This window comes from Danio aesculapii, chromosome 10 (assembly GCF_903798145.1).
Source record: "Danio aesculapii chromosome 10, fDanAes4.1, whole genome shotgun sequence".
Lineage (NCBI taxonomy): Eukaryota > Metazoa > Chordata > Actinopteri > Cypriniformes > Danionidae > Danio > Danio aesculapii.
Genome location: NC_079444.1, coordinates 10,540,043 through 10,558,862, shown reverse-complemented (window position 1 = coordinate 10,558,862; position 18,820 = coordinate 10,540,043). Strand labels below are relative to the sequence as shown.

Here is an 18,820-nt window from a genome sequence, read left to right as displayed (position 1 = left end):
TCACATCAGTGACTTGTCTTGTAATTAAAACAGTAATCTAAGTTCAACCCCATTGAAAAAGCGTAAAAAAACGCCTCTTAGAAATCCTCAGGATTTGAAGTATCACCCAATCCTGTAGCACAAGCACTGCATAATTTAAGCACAACATTTGGTAACACTTTATTTTGATGGTCCATTTGAGTATTAGTATACTGTCTGCTTAATATCTGCTGATACTGCTCCTTCAACAGACATTAACTGACTATAAGAAACTTTGCAAGAACACGTCAACTTACACTAACCCTAACCCCAACCCTAACTCCAACCTAACAGTCTAACAAATGGATCATCAAAATAAAGTGTGACCCAACATTTTTACATTTCAGAATTTGTTCCAATCTATGAATAGGAGAATCTTCAGTAAACTCCACTAGTAAGCGCACTTACTGTTCTAGGCTGGTCACATGCAATCCGTTAGCAGCACTGTGCAGCATTTTGTCCTCTTGTTGGTCTCCTCCTCTAGGGATGAGCTGAGTAGGAGACACATCCTCAGAGGCATCTTTCTCATGGTTCTTCATCCCTCCGGTGCCTACCTCTGACCCTGCCTTGGTGCAAGATTTGGCCATCGCTGTTGGAACTGACAGAAACGGCCTCACCGCCCCGCTGGCTTTCCTATTCCTCATTCTGTGCCTGAAAGAGACAGAAAGATGAACGTGAGAGAGGAAACGGGGTGACGGGAGGGAGATCCAGACACACTCATGCCAGATTTCTGTTGTGTTGGTACTGTAGGATTGTGTGGGTGAGCTTGAATAAGAATTAGGAACGGGAGACGTGGGAAAGAGAGCAGGTTCATGTGTGCCAGTGTTTTTTTGCGCAGCATGAGACTGGGGCTGCACAATTTTGGAAAAAACTGACATAGCAATATTTATTTTGTCTGCAAAACTGTACATAAATAATATAACATTTTATCAGATGACTTGTATAGCTCTGTTTGGAAATAATTCATCATTTTAGATTCGTAGTAATGATTCTGTAGGTGAGTGCATCTGCATAATATATAATAAATTAGCATAAATTAATAGAGCAAAGATACAAATGCAGAAAACACTTATTTAAGGTTTTCTGGGGAGTCAAAAAGTATTCAGGTCTAGAAACGGACTAATCATATGTACAGTAATGCCAGTTCAGAATGCATGATTTTTAGCCCTGATTTTGACTCGCCAATACTATAGGTTTTGTGAAATCGCCGACAAATGCCTGAAATCACAGGCAAAAGGAAGGGCACTTCAAAATTTATGCGCATCTTGGCATTTCCATGCGTTTTTTTAAGCGCATATCCAAAATGCGCATAAAAATAGGTGGATGGAAACATAGTCAATGATAAACTTTCACTATTTTATGGTTAAACTTTTCAGCGTCTCCACAAACCACATGTGTTTTGTACTGTGGTGCCTGGTCAACTTTTAATCCAGCTCAACATTGCACATCCAATGTGACTACTGCAGATGTGCTGATGCTGAAATGATACATTCCGCAGCCCTAGTGTGTGTGTGTACTTATGTGTGTGTGTTCTCACTTCTCCAACTCCTCTTGTGTGTGGGCAAATGTACAGCTGGCTCCTCTCGGGCAGCCGCCTTGCTGCCGTAAGTCCCTGCACATACTCGTCTTGTACTTGCTGTTGGGTTGAGCCTGAACAAGAAAGCAGAAAACTGCACATTTCAGACAACGGCTTCATGATCTGGACCATGAATACCCACACGGAAAGAACCGATATAAACATATATGTTTTAATATAGGTTTTGATATAGGTCTTTGACATATGTGACATATATAAAATTGGCTGTTTTCCTATATTATATGTACATATATGCACATATATGGGTACATATATGTTCGCCTATGTGTTAGTAAAATTATTAAAATGCAGCTGCTAGACAACATTATTTAAAATAAATTTTTTGTTTTATTTACTTAATCAAATAATACAAGAAATATATATAGTACAAGAACAAAAATAGGGCAAAAAACAACAATAAAAAAAAAAGACATACCATTTTGTTATACATTTCTTTCTTTTCCACTATCTTTATACAAGAAAGAATATAGCTTGTAAATGTTTCAGGAAAACATGTAGACATCATAGCATCAGAGCACCATCTCCTCTCACTTATTTGCCAAAGTAAAAATCCATAACATGCCAATTACAAGCGATCCCAAATTTAAGTGACACATACATACGTTTTTTTGCATTTTTTTAAGTTAGTTCTTACCCAGATAGCAGACCTAAGTTAAATTAACATTAAATAAATGTTAAAACATCAATCAAACTATCATTGAAACAACGTTAAAACTCATTAAATTGTTTAATTATCATTCTTGATTCAATGTAAGTATTTTTCAATGTTGGGAAATGGGTAAATTATCAACAGTTATTTAATGAAGCTAAGTTCAACAAAGGCAAATTATTGAATTATCAGCACTGATCCACTGTATTTTCAATGTTGGGAAATGGGTTAATTATCAAAATGTATCCAATATCAGTATTTTCAAGAATGGCAAAATGATTTAATTATCAATGTTGATTCAATGTCAGTATTTTAAACAATAGTAAATGACCAAAATATCAACGTGAATTCAATGTAAGTATTTTCAGTGCTAAGAAATGTTTAAATTATCAACATTGGTTCGATGTAAGTATTTACAACAATGGGAAGTAATTGAACTATTAACGTTGATTCATAATTTAATTCAATGCTGAATATTAAACCTCAACCAAAATAATGATTCTGATAGAATTTCAACAGTGAATTAATGCCACTCTGCTATCTGGGTAGTTGCTGCCTTGATAATAGAAAATATGACCTATAGGCAAGGCATCATGCATGACAGTTGCCAAAGTGAGATATGAGCTATAAAGGACACATAACATGTGTGAACATAAAGGGCTTATATGTGGATATGAAGAAGCAATACAGGAGACCTATTTGGCCTGTATATGCACATATATGCACCTCAATTATGCCTATATGTGGCATACTGTACATATATACAGCATATATGTTATCATATATGTGCATATATACTGCATATAGGTTTCATATATGCGCATGCATCCTCATATAGATTCTTTCCATGTGGGTAAATAAACTGCTTATAGGATGTTCTTGCATAGCTCGGAAAACTTAATGTATAGGATTTATTTAAAGTATTAATGTTAATAAAGTTTTACATTACTCATGTCGTTCCAATCCCCTGAGAACCATCTGAGAACTACCAAGAGTAATCTGAAACTCCAAGAACACTTTTGTAAATATGACAACTGTAAATATGATACACCTTTGTCTTCTCTTCTTTGTCAGGTCATCAGGGTTACCGTTTACTACGGGCAGTACAATGCATTGCCATTAGACTGAGTAGTGCAACATGCAAGCATCATATTGTGTGTAGTAAACACACATCCTCATCCTGCACGGGGAAACAAAGCCAAACAAAGTCATTTTTTGCAGTTGTTTGGCATAAAAATTGTTCATGGAGCTTCATATGACAACAATTGAAGCACTGCAGTCACATGGAATAATTGGCAATGTTTTGGCTCCATTTCTGAACTTTGAGAGAGCTCTCAGATCTCAGGTAAAGGTCTCAGGGGTTTGGAATGGCATGAGGGTGAGCAATTAATTATATATTTTTCATTTTTGGATGAACTAATAGTTTAACTATCAATTTTTATCATCCAGATTGATACAAACAAGTTAACAGATGATGTACAGAATGAGTGTAGAGCTATTAAATGAATGTGAATAGCATGGTTGTGATCATTTTTGGCATTGATACAAACTGAGAGTATTCTATTAGTTCATGTAATTACTCACATGAACTAATAATAAACAATAATTGTACATAGTTGTACAGTATGTAGTAAAAGTTAATTTCAACATTTAAACAGCCCTCTTGTTAAATTGTAATTAATTTAGATTTTTTCCAGAAAAGAAATACACAAATAAGTCTTGCTCCAGAAAAAATAAATAAATATTGGAAATACTTTGAAAGTGTCCCTGCTCCATTAAAAATCCCTTGAGAAATATTTTTAAAACGAAAAAATATTTCAATAATAATTTAATAATTAACTATTTTTGCCCTCAATCTGTATATTGCATATTTTTAAAATATATATGTTAATATTTTAAAAAACAAAACAAAACATATAAGTAGATATATTACAAATGTTTCTAAAACATATTTATAAAAGAATTCTACAATAAATATTAAGCTATTTGTATTTATTTTTGGCCTTTTTATTAAGTGGATATGACAGTAATGAGACAGGGAGCGAAGTGGGAGAGAGAGAGAGGGGGTATGTGCGGGAAATGTCCTCGAGCTGGGATTCGAACTCGGGATGCCCTGAAGTGCAACTGCACCATACGTTAGCGCGCTTACCACTAGGCTATTGCGCCGACATGCTATTTATATAATAAAATACAACAAATAAGACTTTAACTGTATATAGTTAACTTATATATATATATATATATATATATATATATATATATATATATATATATATATATATATATATATATATATATATATATATATATATATATATATATATATATATATATATATTTAAGTTAACTATATACAGTTAAAGTCTTATTTGGTTTATTTTGGATAGAATAAAAGTAGTTTTTAATTTTTTAAAAGCCATTTTAAGGTCAATATTATTAGCCCCTTTAAGCTATATATTTTTGGAGCTATATATGGAACAAACCATCGATATACAATAACTTGCCTAATTACCCTAACCTGCCTAGTTAATCTAGTTAAGCCTTTAAATGTCACTTTAAGCTGTATAGAAGTGTCTTGAAAAATATCTAGTCAAATATTATTTACTGTCATCATGGCAAAGATAAAATAAATCAGTTATTAGAAATGAGTTATTAAAACTATTATGTTTAGAAATGTGTTGAAAAAATCTTCTCTCCGTTAAACAGAAATTGCGGAAAAAATAATCAGGGGGGCTAATAATTCAGGGGGCTAATAATGCTGACTTCAACTGTACTTTATACGTTTTAGGTCTAATGTTGATGACCTCTGAATAACTTTTGTTACATCAGATGAAAAGTTTTTCAAATTCAAAAATGTTTAAACAAACCATCCAATTTTCAATAATGCAAAATCAACTATAAATAATCTTGAAATGCCACGATATGATAAACCGCTAGATCTGTCACAAACCACATTAAACAATGTCAAAACAACCTTCATTGTTAAAAACCCCTGATAAAAACCGCTAAAACATTTTGCATTTCTGACATCTATAATTAAAGTAATATGGAGTGAATGTCTTCAGCAGATCCTGAGGCAATACCTGAGGGCTTTCAGTGCTCTTTTTGCTGAAAGTTTGGATGAACTCCACCAGCCCATGGACAACAACCTTCACGGCTAGTAACACACTTTCCAGGTCGGGCCAAGATGGAGCAGCTGCATCTACACACACACACACACACACACACACACACACATACACACACACACACACACACAAACACACACACAGACACACACAAATACCGGTTATTTCCAATGATATTATTTTATGGTGTTTGTGGAGGTGTAAGGGCTCACCAGGGTTGTGGTCGATGCTGGCCAGCAGCTCAAGAGGAGCTCTGAGGCTGTTCAGGTTGGCTGGGTCTCCTGTTCTCTGCAGGATTATGGTGAGCTCCTGCACGCTCTTCGCAAAGGATTCTGGGGACTGAAGCTGGGGTGGAAACGGACAAAAGCAGTCAGATTTAAAGACAAGAGCAAAAACATGTTTAAAAAAAGTCTAGAACTATTTGCTTTCTTGCACACTAATAAAATGTATTATGCGATTAAGTAAATACTACAAATAAAGTGATTTCTACGTTAAGACCCAATCCCAATTCTATTTTTGTACCTCTACCCCTTCCCCTTGGCCCTTGAAACAGAGTGTGAAGGGGAAGGGCTTCAAAATCTACCCCTAAGAAATGGGACAGCACTACAACACCTGCAAATGTCATCATATGTCAAGGGGAAGGGAAAGGGCTAAGGGGTATAATTGGGATTGGGCCTAAATAATTTACACATTAAAAGATGCTGGGTTCCACACAGTTACATCATGTTGTCCCAACACAAATCGATTAAGTTAACTTAATCGTTTTTACAAATTTAAGTGGATTGAACATAAAACAGTTACGTTCTCCCCAAAAAACCTTCAAGGATTGGGTTGTTTCAACTCACTTTAAATAAGTAGTTTAAACAAGCAGCAAAAGTGATTTTTAAGTGTAGTACAAGCAAGAATCCAAGTTAAAAAGTTAATTGTACACACGTTTAACTTTTTTTAAGTATATTTTACTTGTAGTTTATATTTACAATGACTACTTTTACAAGCACATCAGTAATCAAATTATTTGCCTTTATCTGCATAAGACAATAATATGATTAAGGTGTTTATATGAGTTGCTTTTTGAATGTTTTTTCCTTTCATGATGCCGTTTTACATGTTACAGCCCATAATTCGATTAACGTCATTGCGTCACCACGCTCTCCACATTTCCTCCAGAGTTTCACGTAATTTCGGGGGTTTCATTTTTTCTTTGTTGACTTTAACTGCAGTTTGGCACTTTCACTTTCATTCAGGAACATTTCATGCATGCCCCCCGTGAAAAACGAGATATTGGTTGCGAGTATGAACTGCTGGAGGTGTATAGTTTAAATGGAATTTAATATTGTATGGGAAAAAACAGCCGTGTGTATGGAAAGTCCTACACGACCGTAATAGTTTGATTGAAGTGATACATGTACTGCACCTCAATAATGTGACTAAAATCAGCATACTCTACAAGTCTTAATTTGATTTCTGTTTAATTTGATTATGACTTTAGTCAGATTAAATTAATCAAAAATTGCTGTTTAAATGCTAGACTCTTAATCAGAGTATAGTCTTAATTGAATTAAAATCAGAGTATTGGTGTCCATCTAAATGTACTCACTGATTCTTTGAGAAAATCTAAATTCATAAGACAGATGATTGCAATTTTTGATTATGCGGTTTCCATCATGCACTGCATTTTTCACTGTTCATGATGATAACACCAGTTTCAAAAATGTAGATTTGCTATTTTTATATTACTTCAAAGATACATTGTAAACAAAACTCCAGTTTTAAGTACAATAAACCTACAAGTACGTTTATAAACTTAAAATGAGTACTAACATAGAATTTACTATTTACTTTTTACATTTTTATTCTCTCCTTAACTAAATTGCTGAATGTAGAAATTACATTTGTTTATTTTTATCAGCTTTTTTAAATCAGTTGTATCATATTATTACTATTGATGTCCAATGGTTAAAAATGAGGTTGTCAAATTTTTTACAGGCATTCCATTTTTTGGTAATGAACATGAATTTATATCTGCTTTATCAACTATAAAATGGGAACGGAATTAACTGTTTGGTTTTTATAACTTTAAATTTGTATAACTTAGTCTGATTTATATATGGTTGAAGTCAGAATTATTAGCCCCCTGAATTATTAGCCCCCCCAATTTCTGTTTAACAAAGAGAAGATTTTTTTCTACACATTTCTAAACATGATAGTTTTAATAACTCATTTCTAATAACTGATTTATTTTATCTTTGCCATGATGACAGTAAATAATATTTGACAAGATATTTTTCAAGTCACGTCTATACAGCTTAATGTGACATTTAAAGGCTTAACTAGGTTAATTAGGTCAACTAGGCAGGTTAGGGTAATTAGGCAAGTTATTGTATAATGATGGTTTGCTCTGTTGACTATCGAAAAAAAATATAGCTTAAAGGGGCTAATAATATTGACCTTAAAATAGTGTTTAAAAATTAAAAACTACTTTTATTCTAGCCGAAATAAAACAAATAAGACTTTCTCCAGAAGAAAAAATATTATCAAACATACTGTGAAAATTTCCTTGCTTTGTTAAACATCATTTGGGAAATATTTGAAAAAGAAAAGAAAATTCAAAGGGGGGGCTAATAATTCTGACTTTAACTGTATCTTTAAACTTTAAACTTAGATAAAGGAAGCTTTTAACCTTCACCAGAGAGTATTGTTCACTGTAAAAAGGTATTAGTTACTTTACTTTAGAAAAGGGAGGAAACCTGTGGCCTTAAAAGCAAGAAGTTGACAGTAAACCCATTGATTTAACTTAACTTTTATAATTATGCACATAGTTTGTTTACTTAAAGGGCACATAGGTTACCCCTTTTTTCATATTTAATATAAGTCTTTTGTGTCCCCAGAATGTGTCTGTAAAGTTTCAGCTCAAAACACCCATCAGATTATTTATTATAGCAGTTTGAAGTGTCTATATTATAGCTGGAAAAAAGGTTTTGCTGTTTTTTTGTACTGGCCCTTTAAGGCTAGTCCTCCCCGCCCACTGTTCCCACGTGCCTGTCAGCAATCGCCGCCCTCGGCTGCCTCAGGAAGCAGATCTCATGTAACGTGTGTGAGAAATACTACAGTAAGAACTTTAACAATCACTATTTGATGCATTTTTTTGTGGATTTGCAACAATGAGTTACACACAATGTCATTACAAAGTTCACGCACAAACACAGCGAGGACACAAACACATGCAGGCACATACACACACACACATAGCTCAGACACGCAGACACACACACACAGAGAGAGAGAGAGATACAGCGCGTTAAGCTTAGCTCTCGTTTTGCACGCATATGTGTCATGATACTGGTAATATCCACTGCAGTATGGATATCTCTTGTGTTAATGTACAAAATAAACCTGATTTAACGTCCACAAACCGCGATTGAAGTGTCTTCCTTTCTAATTGTTCTGACACGCGGCCGTGCTGATTAAGTGAATCTGAAGTGAATCGCTGTAATTCATTACACGCATGCTCTGTTTTAAAACATTTTAAACATGTGAAACTCACTCTTGATCACGTTTGATGATGATTGATGACTCTAGCGAACTGAACACACCTTTTAATCCCGGCTGCTTTGCACTCGTCCTCTCTTGATGATATGATTATACACTTGACTAGCGGAAATGTTAATGTGCGCAGCTGTCAATCAATATTGGTGGGCGGGGGGACCGCACTCCTACGTAAAAATGCGGTCGGTCTGAAAACCGCTCCAATTGGTCCACCGTTTTTATGTTGTTAAATTTGGAAAAAAAGGACTGGGTGTGTTTATTTCACCCCAATATGACAGTTTATACACTTTACTTGCACACATTTCTGTCCAAACTGCTTGAAAAGGAGATTTTTTTCACCATAGGTGCCCTTTAATAATTACAAGGTAATTAACAAGGTAACGAGTTTACTCTCTTTTTTAAGTAAAGTCAATTAATCATTTTTACAGTGTACTACCTATAAAGGCTCGTACCTGTACATTTATACTTCAGCTTGCTGTTTGTGCTGTTCTGCAATAACACTTCAGCAGGACAGTAGGTTTTTATGTTTCTCTGTGTCGAGTCTCTTCACAGGTGTTTAGCTTTTTTTGAACGCTCCCTAATGTACAAGAAGCTAAATTTCACTTTTTCAGAGGCGGGAACCAGCAGACGTGCAACAACTTTAATCATAAAGTAAACAAAAGTTTCCATCTAGAGCTATTTCACGTTACTTGACACTTGTAAACATTCAAACTTATGGCTTTCAGCACCGCCCACACTCATCACTGCTAAAAAGCCGACCAATCACGGATCTTGCGCTACTCGTTTTTGCGACGTGGAGTTACTTTCTTTGAGAGGTGTGCGACAGCATCGCCATCAGCATCGGCGAGGGGTCTGCGACCATGCGAAGGTTGCGCCGGAGCAAATGCTTGACGCAGAAGTATAAATCAGCCTTAAGTTACAATGAGTAGGTGCAGCACACACACAGTACCTTATCTATGATGGACTGCATGTGAGATTTGTGCGTGAGGTCGCCGTACAGCAGAGATGACCACTGCTCAGGTGAAATGCGCAGTCCTGCTTCCATCGCAATATGAACAATCTGAGCATCATGTTCGCGCCGCAGGGCTTCATACGTGCGAAACTCTTCTTTGAGCTGCATGAGTGACGAGTCTTCATCACGTTTGGTCACCTAAAAAAAGATGGACAGAAATGCACATAATTTACATCATAATCAACTGCTGATTGGCATTTGATGTAAATGATCTATTGAGGTAATTGATTTGATAAGATGGCACAGTAAATCAAGCTAAGAAGGTTTCCATAAGATTACTGCATCTATGATTTTTTTTAAATCTAGTAAATTATAAATTAATTTAATTTAGCTGTTTATTAAAAATCATAGGATAGGAGAATCATCATCTGTGAAATTTTAGCTAGAAAAACCCCACATAATAATACCATAACTTGACAAATAAGCACCTGTATGAGCAAAAGTACAATTTTGGTGTATCCCTTTAAATGCAAATCATTTACAGAAGAGGGTGGTGACTGTACAAGCTATTCTGATATAAACAACAAGACAAGCGAATCTCACACAGCCAAAATTTCAGGACCGACCAGTAGAAAGTTGGAAGTCATGGAGACTCTTATGTTTACTGGTACACTCAACAACAGGACGTTTGTTTTTTTAACATGGATTTTTGTTTGTTTGTAGGAGGTAAGGAGGTTTGCAGAAGGTGCAGCTAGCTGACGAGCAACGAGGGGTTTGCATCTTTAATAAACTACGAGAGTTTGTGTTCATTGAAAAGTAGAAATGATTAGAACAATTTATAAATCCGTATGAAACAGTTCCTTTAAAGTGACGTTACGTCTTCAGCTTCAGGTTCAGGTGCGCTTTGCACTCACACTACAAGCATACCTCTTCCAACTGGGCCAGGGCCGGTCACCTGAACTGCGCCTGGGCCCGATTCATAACACTCACACTTGTCAAACGAACCAGGAAAAGCACCTGGGCATGGTTCAGATAGCCTTGTATGAGTGCACCCTAAGATCCCATCCTTGCATCAATAGGAGCCTTACTAAAACAAAATGACAGGGTTGTCTTTTATCCCATTTTCTGGTTTAGTAAAAACATTTGGGACCCAATTATAGCGCACTGAAATGTGCAAACTGATATGTCCTCTTTATCCACAAACATATAGATTCACAATTTATCAATAACTTATCAAGACTTTTTGAAAGGGTGCCTTTGTTTTGATTGCCTGGTTCACAACTGAGTTCGATTGACCCCACCTCCCCCCGCTGAACTTCACACAGTAGTTTTTAGTTCTGACCCACAGTACAGTTGCATCATCACAGTGGCAGTTATTGCTAGGTAATGGTAGTGCGAGAGAAGCAATAAAATGGTTGGATACTACTGCCCATATGCTCAAAGTTTGAACTTTGGACTGTAGTTTATTTTTCAGCATGCTAACACTGAGCGGCACATGCATATATTGATCATGGATGTAAAACAAATGTTAAAATGAATGAGAAGAGAGCCGTTTTCTGAAAAATTTAGTAGAAATACCTTCTTTCTGCCTGCAGTTGTGTCTGAAAACTGAGCAAACGCTTAAATACACTGTCTGAGCAATTCATACATGCTTAATAGCAGCTCACTTCCATGATTCAGAGTGACTGTGTTCACATCTGCAGTGAACCGTACCAGAGTTCACATGAACCAAAACCAGGATTTATATTTTTAATTCCTTACATTTATATAGCGCTTTCCTGGAGCCTTAATGCGCTTTACACAATGGGGGGAATCTCCTCATCCACCACCAGTGTGCAGCATCCACCTAGATGACACAACGGCAGCCATATTGCGCCAGACCGCACACCACACACCAGCTGATTGGTGGAGAGGAGACAGAGTGATGAAGCCAATTATGATATGGGGATAGTTAGGAGTCCATGATGAACAGAGGCCAGTGGGCAAATTTGGCCAGGATACCAGGGTTAAACCTCTACTCTTTTTCGAAGGACATCTTGGAATTTTTTAATGACCACAGAAAGACAGTACCTCAGTTTAACGTCTCATCTGAAAATGCTCACTGAAAATACAGAGTCCCTTTCACTATACTGGGGCGTCTGGACCCACACAGACCGCAGGTTGAGCGCCCTCTGCTGGTCTAACTAACACCAGTTCCAGCAGCAACCTAGCTTTCCCATGTGGTCACCCATTTATTCCGAAAACATGCATTCACAATGGTATGAACCATTATAGGGGTTGGTAAATGTATATGTACATTATCTATTATTTTAATTATTAACATTATTTAAGATACAGATCAGAGCAGATTATTTCTTAACTATTACAGGGCAGACCCCCATACATCCTTTTTTGATGTCTTTCAATGAAGCATTAATTAGAGATTAAACCCCCCTGCAATTACACCCTGAACCACACCCCAGACGATCCTTTTCAGTGGGACTCAGGTTCACATTACACAAACGAACTGAACTCTGAGGTCAAACGAACCCGGGTGCACATCAAAAGTGCCAGTGTAAAAGCGCTCTGAGATATTGCCATTGCCAGGCACTTTATATCCACACCATATCAAGTTACGACACACTTAACACATCTCATAACTCTTTTCCTGACTCTCTTCCTGATTCATGGCAGAGATGGAGCACTGAGTGTAATGCCATAAAGTGATCAGCGGTTTTAGCTCAACGGTTTCTGCTCTGACCTTAAAGCAGGAGGCTCGATACAGCAGCTGAACCACATGCCCGATGCTGGTCTTTGACGCCTGAGGAAACCGTGCTTCCAGTTTCTGCACCACAAACAGCACCAGAACCTTCCTCGACAGAGCAGATCCGTCTTCCAGAGCCAACAGCACCAGCTTCAGAGCGTCTTCCTGCATGGCTGAAATACACACAGATGAAGACACGCAGTCAGAGTAGAGATCAGTGTGAACTCGTCAGGCTGGAGGAATTGAGTTATGCTCTGGTGTTCTCAGACTAGAAAACTCAAAATGAGATCAGATGGGGAAATCAATGTTTTCCCATTCAGAATCTGCCCTATGAGCAATCATCACTGACAGCCAAGAACAAACACACACTTTTGGATTTTTTTAATATACAGTACATTTCAGGCATATTTGGGTTATTTGCAACTTAAAAGTGGTGACAGACATTATTATTAGTTAGTTAGGATGATAAGTCTAATGATATCTGTTCAGTTGGATCATCAGCATTAGCCATGAAACGTACTTATATTTTTCGTTAATATTATTTATACTACCCAAGGCTCATTTATTGGGTCAATAAGGAAGTATTTAAATGTAAATAATCATATATATATATATATATATATATATATATATATATATATATATATATATATATATATATATATATATATATATATATATATATATATATATATGTGTGTGTGTATCTAAACAGTTGAAGTCAGAATTATTAGCCCCCCTATTTATTTTTTTTCCCCAATTTCTGTTTAACGGAAAGATTTTTTCAACACATTTCTAAACGTAATAGTTTTAATAACTCATCTCTAATAACTGATTTATTTTATCTTTGCTATGATGACAGTAAATAATATTTGACTAGATATTTTTCAAGACTCTTCTATACAGCTTAAAGTGACATTTAAAGGCTTAACTAGGTTAATTAGGTTAACTAGGCAGGTTAGGGTTAATTTGGCCTTATTAGACTTATAGAATAAGTTATTGTATAATAATGGTTTGTTCTGCAGACTATCAAAAAAATATATAGCTTAAAGGGGCTAATAATATTGACCTTAAAATGGCTTTTATAAAAATTAAAAACTGCTTTTATTCTAGCCAAACTAAAACAAATAAGACTTTCTCCAGAAGAAAACATATTATCAGACATACTGTGAAAATTTCCTTGCTCTGTTAAACATAATTTAGGAAATATTTAAAAAGAAAACAAAAAAAATTAATGGGGGGCTAATAATTCTGACTTCAACTGTATATATATCTATACACACACACACACACACACACACACACATTCCATTTTACGTTGATATTTAACCCTTGTCTTTAAATGATGAGTGTTTAGGACTAAAATATTTTAAGTTACTTGTTAAGTTCCATTATTGATCCATATATTGATTTACTATTTTATAATAGAATTTTAATTAAATACTCCTTTATTATTTATTTTAGTCTTTTGTTATTAAGTATTAATTTCTTAATCCATTTTTTTCATTTCTATTTAAATTTCTATATTTATTTAAAAGTAGAGCTACTTTTCCAAAGTTTCAAATAACCCAAAATATGCTAAAACAACAAACAATAATTTAAAATCGACACAAAGAAACCCACCAGGCCCAAGGAACTGGCACCCGCGTGCCCTCACTGCAGCCCACAGGTTTGCAGAGAGCTGTTGTGGGTTCTGGTGCTGCAGGATGAGCTCAGTGACGGTACGTTCACCCAGAGACCTGCAGGCCCGCACCGCCCGTACGCGGCCCTCCTCCTCCACCAGCTGACAGTTCACCAGCGTCACCAGCTTCCTCTGCATGGGCCGACTGAGAGCACTCGAACTCGCCGACACTACACCTGTGCGGGACAGAACATCATACACATTTATACGGCTATAAAACAAATTAAAGAGACCACTAGACAATTCTAAGTTTCTTTGGATTCATGATTTATAGTTACAGTATGTGTTTGTTTTATAAACTACTCATGATATTTCTTCCTAATTAAAAAAAAAAAAGTAATTTAGAGCACTTTTGGCATAAAATAATAAAAAAGTGCCAAGGTTTACAGACATATTTCTATTCATTTAAGTATTTTAATTTATTGGGCATTCTGTTTATTACTAAAGTTTAGTACAGAATGGAAAAAAATGACCCTGGAAGAAAATGGTATTTAAAAAATTAATAAACTTTTTTTAACAGTATATTAAATATGTATGTTAATGTTTGTGTGTATATAAATATACTGTGTACAGATGTGCAATAATATTCAAAAATTCACTGTGTTTCTTATAATGTGCTCTTGGCTTTATTTTTAATTTGAAATCATTTAACTTCTTCTATTAAGGTTTGCTAACATTGATGTATATTGTAAACATGTATTTTGATATCTTGTGATATTTTAAAAAAAGAAGGTGTAATAGGAATTGTCATCAGCAGTTCAAAGAAGTAGGTATTTGCAGAATACATTTTTTTAATCAAATATAAAACTATATTCTCATTTTTTGGCATAAAATAGTAAAAAAAGGTGGCATCGCTATTTATAACTTAAGAAATATATATTTAGTCAAATAATCCTGGTTTCAATTACATTAGTTATTGCTATTGAGATGCATTAAATGATAATAATTCTATCATTATGTTTTATATACATTTCTAAGACATCTATATAGCCCTTTATTATATATACATAGTTGAAGTCAGAATTATTAGCCCCCTTGTTTATTTTTTCCACAATTTCTGTTTAACGGAGAGAAGATTTCTTCAACACATTTCTAAACATAATAGTTTTAATAACTCATTTCTAATAACTAATTATTTTATCTTTGCATGATGACAGTAGATAATATTTGACTGGATATTTTTCAAGGCACTTCTATACAGCTTAAAGTGACATTTAAAGGCTTAACTAGGTTAATTAGGTTAACTAGGCAGGTTAGGGTAATTAGGCAAGTTATTGTATAACGATGGTTTGTTCTGTAGACTTTCGAAAAAAATATATACTGTAGCTTAAAGGGGCAAAAAATTTTGACCTTAAAATGGCTTTTAAAAAATTAAAAACTGCTTTTAATCTAGCTGAAATAAAACAAATAAGACTTTCTGCAGAAGAAAAAATATTATCAGACATACTGTGAAGATTTCCTTGCTCTGTTAAACATCATTTGGGAAATATTTAAAAAAAATAAATTCCTCTATATATTAATCCAGCCTGCTTAAAGAGCTTGGGCATTTAAAGTTACAAATTACAAAACAGCAGGACATGTATACAATAAACAGAGAATTACCATTCATTGGTTGTTTAAGTTATTGTGCTTGACATAAGCAGGGCTTATAATACCACTAATATGCCATATCTCTTCTACAACTGATCTTACTTCCATGAGCTGCTAAACATCCTGAGGGTTAAAGTCCCATAAGTCTTTTTACGATCACAGAGCAGATAATAGTGGAGGTTTGGTGGAGGAATACTGTTATGAGCTCAAACTCTTCAATGAGCAGTTTAAGAGCTTCAGCGCCCCACCAGTTCACTGAGAGGAGTAACTTTTATTATTATCCCAATAAAACAGTCAATTGAGTCCTGAAACAGACTTTTCCACTCACCGCAGCCGAGGACATGAGTGGCCTGAAGCTTTACTGCTCATGGAGAACAAGTGTTTTATTGGCCTGCAAAGAGCCATTCTCAAAGTCCACACAGCAGCCAGCGGGACATTATTCACTCAGTGGTAAGTACCACCAGCAACTCACATGCAATAATATATGAAATTGCAGATCTTTCCTGTTCTTAAATCTGATTGGCTGAGGGTTTTGAGATATTCTAGCGACCAGCTCTCTAATAACTCAATTCCACTGAGTGGTACGGTTTGGTACAAATAACACAGTATGCATTTATTTCAGTTTCCACTTTCAGAAGTTCCAAAACAGTATATTGTACAGTAGCACTTTTTGGGGGAGATTTTTTGCATTGTAAGGGTACCAAGCATAACAGTATGGTATCAAAAGGGTGGAAGCTAGACTTCATCCTGAACACTATTGGTTTACATAGAATCATCACTTATGCAAGTCAGCATGCAAAAAGTTAGAGAAAAGACAACACATGATTCCTCATTTTTATATATACTAGGTGCTTCCCGAATGTGGGACATTACAACCACTTGATGCTTTGTTCACTGCAGTGTCTTGATAGAGGACTAAACTCACATCAAAAGGCAGAGTGCAGTAACTTCACATCTTGTTAAAATTGAGCTATGGCCTAAAATAGGCTTTGTGACAGAGATGAAACCTCAGAGAAATGAAAGCATTACTCTACCTACAACATGTTTAACTGGACTTTGTCTTTTGAAGGCAGTTTGGCAAATACTGCTGTAGTTGTGTCTGCTGCTGTTTAGACCTAAAATATGTTTATTTTTACAGTGCCTATATAAAAAGGGCTTTCTAATGTGAGTGATAGTATGTCTAAAAAACCAAGAGCAGTCTTACCATGGACACTTATTTTGGAATCTGACATATGTCTCTGTAGTGGTTAAACATGAAGTATAATTAATTAATTGTACATCTAACAACAGTATTTGGTCTCAGACATCTATTATTTATTCCAGAATAATGAATTTGACTGAGGGCAACCTTATATAATACATTTAAATACAATGTAATAACATTAGAAATACAATTCTATATTAAAAATTGGCCAAAGTTTTTTTTGACTGATTTGCTTTGCATCTTTATCATTTTGATTGCTGATTGTCATTGTTCAATAAATTCTAATTAATATAAATCACATAGATGTTGACATCACATTTACATTAGATGTTGCCTACGCTATTGTAGTCTGTTGGAAAGAATGCATCAATAGAGCCACCATTTTAGTACAGGGTAGGGCTTCTTTGAAATGAATGTGGGACCACAGTGCAGTGAAGAACTGGCCATCCAGAGCCAGAGATATATACACATATACACATTTATATATATATATATATATATATATATATATATATATATATATATATATATATATATATATATATATATATATATATATATATATATATATATTATAATTGGGAGTTTTCCCGGTGGTCAGTATGCAAAGATTTTTTTTTTTAACGAAAATTATAATTTTACATCACTTTTCTACATCGGTGGATAGAGAACCGCAAGGGCATTATCGACAAAGAGTATGTGTTTGTGTGCATGGAAATGTATTATCTTCCCTCCCTGTTAAATTTGATATCATCTGTGTCCTGAACAACACCCCCTTGCCTGCTTTTACTTCTAATTTTAACAGAGGGAAGCGATTCATTTGTGAAAGAACCTCCGTTATGAACGACTCGTTCACTTAGCTGACAATAATACAAGTTTCTAGAACCGCAGCATCTTCTTATCATATTTCATTTACATTGTTTGCTTATTTTATTCAACAAAACTAGCATAAGCCTGGTATTTAGTGAGAGTTGATGCTACTTTCCCTTATGGTCAGGGCAGTAAAAGACTTATCATTAATAGCGTTGCTTGTTTAGCGCAAAATTCGTAACATACAAAATCGTAAAAAACTAAAACTTACCTATGAAATGTGATGCCTTTGTGCTTTGTTTTCTTTTTTTACTCATTGCTACACTCATACGCAGCGCAAAAGTCCAACATTTTCACATTCTTGACAAGTGCGATTGAATGACATTTGTCCTGGGAGCACTGTACTAATATGGCGGCGCTATCGACGCATGCTCAGGGTCCGTACGATATTCAGTGTATATATCTATGTATAAATCATAGCAGTATTTAATGAAAGTATTCTGTTTTGTGGTACAGTATGTGTTTGTAGTGACAGTTGACTTTACATTGATTCACCATTGAATGGAGACAAAGAATGTCTAATGAGTTCATCCTAAAGGCTTTGTTTAAAGGATTCATCACTTTTCTTAGTGGACATTCAATCTAGTCCTTTATTAAAAAGACATGGGGTTATTATTTTTTTTTATTTTATATATTATTATTTATGCGGTTAATATTTTTGAATTACCAGATGCAGTAGAGTAATACTGACAGAACTGTTGATTTAGTTTTCCCCGTACTGTAGGTCTTTTTATTGTTAAATATTTCAAACTGTTGTATAATTACACTTGTAGCAGTGTGTTATGACTGTATATTAGCGCTGTTGTGCCTACACAAAATCACAAAAGTGCTTATATTCAGCC

General features: G+C 35.0%; 1 protein-coding gene across 3 annotated transcripts in view; it reads right to left on the bottom strand.

The window, feature by feature from the left end:
- The window catches only part of rc3h2 (ring finger and CCCH-type domains 2), a 52,939-nt gene that overhangs the window by 25,778 nt on the left and 8,341 nt on the right, over positions 1-18,820 (bottom strand). For all 3 annotated transcript variants that reach the window (XM_056467629.1, XM_056467631.1, XM_056467630.1), the window contains exons 4-10: positions 14,257-14,490; positions 12,631-12,806; positions 9,888-10,088; positions 5,605-5,737; positions 5,348-5,466; positions 1,556-1,668; positions 427-669 (exon numbers count right to left, since the gene is read on the bottom strand). In XM_056467629.1, coding sequence (XP_056323604.1) covers positions 427-669; positions 1,556-1,668; positions 5,348-5,466; positions 5,605-5,737; positions 9,888-10,088; positions 12,631-12,806; positions 14,257-14,490 — 1,219 coding nt within the window. The remainder of the gene's footprint in view (positions 1-426; positions 670-1,555; positions 1,669-5,347; positions 5,467-5,604; positions 5,738-9,887; positions 10,089-12,630; positions 12,807-14,256; positions 14,491-18,820) is intronic.